The 8,043-nt window shown below is 32.6% G+C and overlaps 1 protein-coding gene across 1 annotated transcript in view; it reads left to right on the top strand.

Moving 5' to 3' along the window:
* The window catches only part of LOC107566236 (plexin-B2-like), a 192,573-nt gene that overhangs the window by 181,371 nt on the left and 3,159 nt on the right, over nt 1–8,043 (top strand). The window contains exons 24-30 of the mRNA XM_016251624.1: nt 1,702–1,768; nt 2,134–2,280; nt 3,479–3,635; nt 3,723–3,823; nt 3,905–3,989; nt 4,069–4,220; nt 6,809–7,026. Coding sequence (XP_016107110.1) covers nt 1,702–1,768; nt 2,134–2,280; nt 3,479–3,635; nt 3,723–3,823; nt 3,905–3,989; nt 4,069–4,220; nt 6,809–7,026 — 927 coding nt within the window. The remainder of the gene's footprint in view (nt 1–1,701; nt 1,769–2,133; nt 2,281–3,478; nt 3,636–3,722; nt 3,824–3,904; nt 3,990–4,068; nt 4,221–6,808; nt 7,027–8,043) is intronic.

Below are 8,043 nucleotides of genomic sequence, written 5' to 3'. Positions count from 1 at the left end.
TATATATATATATATATATATATATTTATTATATGCATTGCAGTAATATGATTATGCTTTAAAACAATGAAAATGGGAGCAAAATAATTTATCGTCATTCATTGTCAAATTAATATTGTTGTCTTTGTTGTCAAAAATTAATTGTTGAAAAAAATCTTAATGCTCCTAATAAAATGCTTCTTTTTCTTTTTGTAAAATATATTTCATTTCTGGTGCATTGATTTTGGGTCAGGTTTTGACGGGATGTTCTCAAGGCATGACTAGTCACGATTTCCCATATGAAGTTTGTTTATGAGGTTTGTGGCACTGAATCATATATAATATGATATATATTCAAAGTTATATTTTGAGGCAGTTAAAGACAAGCAGACATCCTCAAGCATGACTTTGAAATAGATGGTTATTAATTTTGGATGGACCACAAAGCCAACCTCTAAATGTCACATAAAACATATCATGTTAGTCAAAAGTCTCTACATGAACAACACAAACCTCACTGTGCCAAAGCCCATCCGCATGCTCCGAACTCTCCAGCGCCATGTTCACATGCTTGTTTGATTGTCATAGTTGGGTGCTGATGCTAATTCTGCTTGTTTGTTATTGAGTCAGATGAGTGTTGAAGTGTTGATTAGAGCAGTAGGCCGCTGGAGGCCGTACGTTACACTGATCTTACCACAGTTAAGAAACCACTTCAGATCACTGTGACGTACGGCCTCAAGTAGCTTGTTGCTTTCATGAACAGCCAGCAACCGCAAGACAATAAAACGCATCCATGTTCAATAAATAACTGTGTTTATTATTAATAATAATCATAATAAACAATTATTCTGTTCTTATATACAGTACAAGAACAAGTCATGTGATCTAGTTCATTAGCCTGACTGCTGGCTGTTTAGCAACTTGTGTTAATATAGTGTTTAACAGATCAGATTGGATATCGGCGTCAAATGAAACCATTTCAGAGATTTAATAATATAATAGAAAATAATATTAGGTGGTTTGCAGAGGAAAAAGCATCAGTGTTTTAGGGTAGGGATTCCCAAACTTCTTTAGTCAGAATAATTTAGTGTTTGTTTGTTTGTTGTTTTTTTATTGTTGTTTATTATTTATTAATTGTTTAAAATATTTGTATTATTTTGATATAAAATTGTTCATTTTTTATGATATAATTATACATTTTTCATTTTTATAATTTAATTAAATATTAGCTATGAAGTGAATATTAGTAAGTGTGTGCAAGTGTTTTAATATAAAGGTAATCTTTTTTGTTTTATTGTTTTTATTTATTGTTTTAAACTGTTTAATTATTTTTGTGAAATTATATATTTTTTATGATTTTCATATAAAATTATTCATTTTTATGATTTAGTTATTAATTTTATAGTTTTTTTAGCAACTCATGAACTCCATTTTGGGAAACACTGTTTTAGTAAATATTAGTAAGTGTTTTAATATAACATTTTCATTTTTTTATTTTTTATTAATTATTTTAAATTATTTTTTTATTTTTTATCTAAATTATATATATATATATATATATATATATAAAATAATATATACATTTTATATAAAATTATGTATTCATGTTTACAGTTTTATGATTTAATTCATTATTAGCTTTTCATTAACTCACAAACTCCAGTTTGGGAAACACTGTTTTAGTGAATATTAATTATTGTGTGTGTGTGTGTGTGTGTGTAGGTCTGAAACGGTGGTGGAAAGGATGCTGAGTAACTGGATGTCCATCTGTCTTTATCAGTTCCTGAAGGTAAAATATTAAACATGAAATACATTCATAAAGATTCACTCATGTTTCATTTTTACAATGCATCGGGATTTAATGATCAAGTCAAATCTTGATCTGAAAGCGTCATCTTTCAGGAAGTTTTACACACTTCAACACTTTTCATTTGATATTATATTAGATGGGCTTTATTAGTATTTGAAGGTTTTGTGAAGCTTTGATATTCATGAGTGTGATGATAATGGTGCTTAATGCAGTAGCGTCTGTTCTTCATCTGCATGAGTCAGCTCTTCAGTCGCTCACACACTTGAACTGTAGATTCTTCAGAGCCTCCGCGGATGTACAGGTGGAGAAATGGTTGTCAATGTAATGTGCTGGTGTTTGTTTAGGACAGCGCCGGAGAGCCGCTCTACAAACTCTTCAGAGCCATAAAGCACCAGATTGAAAAGGGGCCGGTGGACGCACAGGTCAAGAAAGCCAAATACACACTGAATGACACTGGCCTTCTCGGAGATGACGTGGAGTACATTGTGCTGGTATGTGTGTTTGTTCAGAGGTTTTCTGTAAGTCCCTCTGGGAAGTTCCCACATTCAGAAGTCCTAACAACAGCCGGATGTGATTTGGCCAGAGTTAAAATGACTTTTTTTAGTGGCGCTACAACATCATGATGAGAATGATGTCTTCTTTATGCATGTTAACTACATTCAATCAAATTTAAGATAAAAGCATGTCTAGTAAACATTCATACAATTTCCTACAGTTTAATTAATAAAGAAGCAGGTTGAATAAATAAGCGAAAACAATGTAATAAAGCAAATTCATATTTATATCATTTGTAAAATGTATTTATATCAAATTATATACATTTACTACAAATGTATTATAAACATGTATAATATAATATTTGTCATTTATATATTACACATAATATAAATAAAAAATTATATACATGTATATTATATAAATTGAAATTATATTTATAAATTATTAAAATATATAATATAATATTTATAGTGTTTATATATATATATATATAATTTAAATAGTTTAAATAATCAAAAACGAAATAATACTAGTAATCTAATGTAATAAAATAAAAATAAATGATTTTTTTTGTAAATTATATTTTATTTTAAATTATTATAGATGTTTATATATAAATGTATTATATCATTTAAATTATGTTTCTAATGTATTATTAATATTTACAGTGTTAAATATTATGTATATATAATTTAAATGTTTATATTTAAATAAGCTATTAATAAATACATTTTATTAAATATATTTATTATAAATAAATAGTAAATAAATATTGTCATATATTCTCACGAGTAATTAAGTGTGAAAATGACTAAAGGAACGTCTATTCATTCAAAAATTTAAGCCAGCTTATACGATTCATATTCTTTTGGTTTCTCTACCCAATATTTAAAAAAAATGACAAATGCAATGAAAATCTTAAGAAATTGTTATCGGCAAGTGCCAAAAATGAAAGTATCGGTATCGTACCTGTCATGGAAGAAAGTGCTATCGGTGCATTCCTAATATATATTTTAATATGCTTATTATATCTGTAATCAGATGTAAAAATATACTGCCACTTTATTCACACATTATTTGACCAGAAAAGGGGTGATGAAGGGAAATTGATTTTGTCACTTCATGAACGAGTAGTATTTTCTAGGATGTTCAGAACATGTGTATGAGTATGAGTTTGCTGTCTGACCCCAGACGCTGCAGGTGCAGGTTCAGGGCGAGGGGCCCGACATCACCCCCGTGAAGGTGCTGAACTGTGACACCATCTCTCAGGTGAAGGAGAAGATCATCGAGCAGGTGTACAAAAACCAGCCGCACTCTCAGAGACCCAAAGTAGACAGCGTCACCCTCGGTGAGTGAGCGCACGTGTGTAATCGGTTATGATTTCACATCCAGCACAACGCTGCTTCATCTTTACGTGTTCTGGTCTCTTGCACAGAATGGCGGCCCGGCTCCACGGGACAGATCCTGTCAGATCTAGACGTGACGTCGCAGAAGGAGGGCAGATGGAGACGTATCAATACGCTGGCACACTATAACGTGAGCGCATATGTTGTTTTTTGGGTCCAGCAAAGATACGAGTGTCTTAAGCGTGACTTTTGTGTGTGTTTGTGCTTTTAGGTATGCGATAATGCAACGGTGGTCCTTTCCAGAGTGCAGCACACGCAGCAGTCGTACGACCAAAATCATGATAACCACGAAGAGAGTGAGTTTGAAGTCTGCTTTCTAAGTGTGATCCGTCGCTCACGCTCTGACGCATACACTCTCTTCACCTGAACTCACAGGAAACGCCCTGCTGGAGGATGATAAAGTTTTTCACCTGGTGCGACCGGCCGATGAGCTGGATGAGATGAAGTCTAAGAGAGGCAGTATAAAGGACAAATCCATGACCAAAGCCATCACTGAGATATACCTGACCCGACTGCTCTCCGTCAAGGTACTGACCTCTTCTTCTCACTAAATGAGAGCTGCTCCTTTAGAAAACGAATTATATTTGACTTGCATAATTTTTGCTGGTAAATCATGAAGGGTGGGACGTGATTTGATCAGGGTTATTAATGTTAATTAAAACTAAAACCTTGACGAAAAAGTCAATTGAAATAATATAACTTATTTTATTGCAGCTAGTTATCAAGGCATCGTTTCTAATTTTGTTTAGTTTGATTTGAACTCAAATTTAGTTTAATTTGTACTAAAATAACTCAAACTAAAGATAAATAAAAATAAATAAAAATACATAATAAAATGTAATTCATAGCAGAAAGAAAAAATTATATTAGTATATCAGTTATGCTAAAATAACACTGGATTTTATCCAGATTTGTTTGGATTGTGAAATGTAGACTATGATATTATTGTTTTTTTTTGTGGTTTTGTGTACTTCAGGAGAAAAGATGTTTTAGAGACAATTATTATATAAATAAAATATTTAAATGTGAAATATTAAAATCATTAAAATTGTAAAACGACAATAAAATGTATCGAAAATTAATGTCAAAAGCAACATTGCATAGACAACTGAGCATGCCATTTAATAAAATGAAGAAATAAATGATCAGTTTATGAATGAAAATAAATTGCCCTTCAAACTGAAAGACATTTAAAACTATAAATGTGACTTATTTGACACTGTCAAATTATTTATTGTTTATATTTTTGAATTAATATATTGTTACATTTATTTTATTTTTTTGGAGAACATATAATTGATATAAATGTATTATTGTTACATTATTGAACAGGCACCTGACTGGATTCTGTTCGATTTTTTTTTTTTTGTAAAAGGTATGAAAAATACATTTGATTCTCTAAAAACATGTACATTTATCTTGTATTAGACATAATTTCACTAGATAACAATTTTTAAAAAGTCCGTCCGCTGATTAAGAAATTATTTTAGCTATGTACATTTTGATGGAAGATGAAAACGGTGCATAATCAGTTGTGATTTGTGAACAGTCCTACAGCATATGGCTACATATGAATGAATGATGCATTCATATAGCGCTTTATTGTGTATTGCATATAATGTGGGACGTGTGTCATATAGTTATTGTAACCTCCATAAACCTCTAGGAACTCTTCTGAGTGCTCGCATGTTCTCTTAACTCACAGCGTGTAAGTCTAATTCTGTTTGATTGGTTTGTTGCATGTCCTTGTGTCAGAGGCCGCTCTCTGTAAATTGGGCGATTAGAGAGGCTAATTATTCGCAAGTCTTTCACCTTGTACAGGAGTAATTCAGCGGCACGTAAAGCTGTCAGTGCTGACAGAAATAAAGCGTAGTGGAGATGAGAAGCGCTCAAGTGAGCGTGTAGCTTCAACCGTCAGGCCGCTCAAAGCGTATGTGTGACTGTCAGTGACCTAGCAGGCTGACGTGTGAAGAAATGAGATGCTTTTCTGCTGGTTTTTAAGATCTGCGTGATGTTTCAGAGCTCAGGTTTTATAACTTGTATCAAGGGTTTTCAACCATTTTTGTCACCTGAACCTCAAATAATTTACTTGAAGTGACTTAACATTTATAAAAAACACATTTTTGTTAAATATTTAACTCAATATAACATAAAATATAAAAAAAACAAAAAATTATATATTTATTTTAATTATTATTTTTTTATTTGTACATTTGAATTATTTTTAGTAATAATTTAGTAATTATATAATTTGGAGCTGTCAATAGTTAAAGGTAAAAATATTTTAGTTGCTCACCAATTTTAATTCTTTATCATTTAAATATTTTAAGTTATATTGATTATTTGAATTCCTTTCATTTTGCATTTATATGACAAATAGGCTATATCCTCTATATTTTAGCTCTGGGGGTTTGCAGAGTTAAAATGACATAAATAAAAATGTACATATACGTGTGTGTGTGAGAGAGAGAGTGTCTATGTATGTGTATATATATATATATGTATGTATGTATGTGTATACAGTAGTCAACATTTGAAGTGGATCAAAACCTTTCATCAAAGTTATCCTAAAACCAAAACAATACCCATTCTTAGGAAAACTTTAACTTTTTTGATCCACTTCAAATGTTGACTTCTGTATATATATATATAGAGAGAGAGAGAGACATGTATATGTATTTAATGCACTATATGTACTTTGTATGTTGTGTGTGTGTAAATATTTTTTTTCCCCACTGTATATATATATATATATATATATATATATATATATATATATATGTGTATGTATGTGTATACACATATATGTGTGTATTTAAAAGGTTTTCTTAGATGTGTGTGTGTGTGTGTGTCTGTGTGTGTGTATTAACCTGTAATTATAAAATATTACAAAAAATAAAAATAAAAACATCAAATGGCATCAAATCTGAGAAAGGTTTTTTTTTTTTTCCCCCCCCACGAAAGCCTGGGGCCGTTAGAGAGAATTTTAGTGATAACTGCGAGTTAGAAGAATCATTTTACGCATTAAAAAAAACACTTACAGCACTTTTAAAATGAAATGCATTTGAAAGTGCTAAACTCTAATTAACCTGTTTTTGTGTCTGTGTGTTTTCAGGGTACGCTGCAGCAGTTCGTGGATGATTTCTTTCGCAGTGTGCTCTCTTCTGGCGCCAGCGTCCCGCCGGCGGTTAAATACTTTTTTGACTTCCTGGATGAGCAAGCCCTTAGACATGAGAACGTAGATGAAGAAACCATACACATCTGGAAGACCAACAGGTGGGAGCGAGTGAGAGTGTTGTGCTGCTCTCTGATTGTCTCTTCTCTCTCGAGACCGTTCGGCAAATGCTAATGCCAGCGCTGCATTCATTTATTCCGCCTGATGTGCTGCCGCGGATGCTGCGTGATTGACAGCTGCCGCTGAGATGTGAATAAATGTGACGAGCAATATCATCACTCCAGCAGCTTCAGCAGCGATTCTATTAAATATAAAACCCACTCACAGCCAGACAAACACCTTAATTACGTCCCTGGTTAATTTAATTGTTCTGTTATTATACACCTTTTGTTTTTTTTCTCCGCTGTTTCTCTGCAGAGATGCGACTAGACAATATATATTCCAGAATCAGTCATCTGAATGAGTTTTTTTTTAACCGGCTCACAGGAAACAAAAGCCAGAGCTGTTTATTAACCTGTTTGAAATTCCAGAGCCGTCTGTCCGTGTTCATGCTCCGACGGAGTGAGTATTGAGGGGCGGATTGAGTGAATTATTTGCTCTGTAAATTTGTAAATGTGAGTTTATGCGCCAACCGCAGGAAAGACTCAGTATAAAATGGATTAAATACATAATTAGCGGTGTTTGATAAGGAGAGCACCGCTGTTGCTCATCCCAAGGGTTAGAGATTTAAAACAAACCCCTGACTGTGATTATTAAACTCTGGCTCATAATTCGACCCACACTGTTTGACATGAACGATTCTTCAAGTCGTACAGTTTGTTCAAGAGAGGTGTGCTGTTACTTTACTCAGTCATCAGACTTGTGATTTTTGACTAAAGGGTGATAAAACGCTGAAAAGAACCCATATGTTACATTGAAGGAAGAACCTGAGCCCTAGCAACCACTCAGAAAAGTGAATATTTATCAAAATACTGTATTTAAATATTTTTAAGTTTATTCAGTTTAAGTTAAAAATGTATTAAATATAAATATTGACTTCACTTCAAAATGTACTAATGAACAGTATTGTTCTTTTTATTATGTATGTGTATACGTGTGTGTGTGCGCGTGCGTGTGTGTGTGTGCGTGCGTGTGTGTGTACGAGTGTGTGCGTGTGTGTGTGTGTGCGTGCGTGT

The sequence above is a fragment of the Sinocyclocheilus grahami genome, unplaced genomic scaffold (genome assembly GCF_001515645.1).
Source record: "Sinocyclocheilus grahami isolate Dianchi unplaced genomic scaffold, SAMN03320097.WGS_v1.1 scaffold1062.1, whole genome shotgun sequence".
NCBI lineage: Eukaryota > Metazoa > Chordata > Actinopteri > Cypriniformes > Cyprinidae > Sinocyclocheilus > Sinocyclocheilus grahami.
Note: the sequence above shows the minus strand (reverse complement) of the source record. Positions and strands in the feature narration are given on the sequence as shown.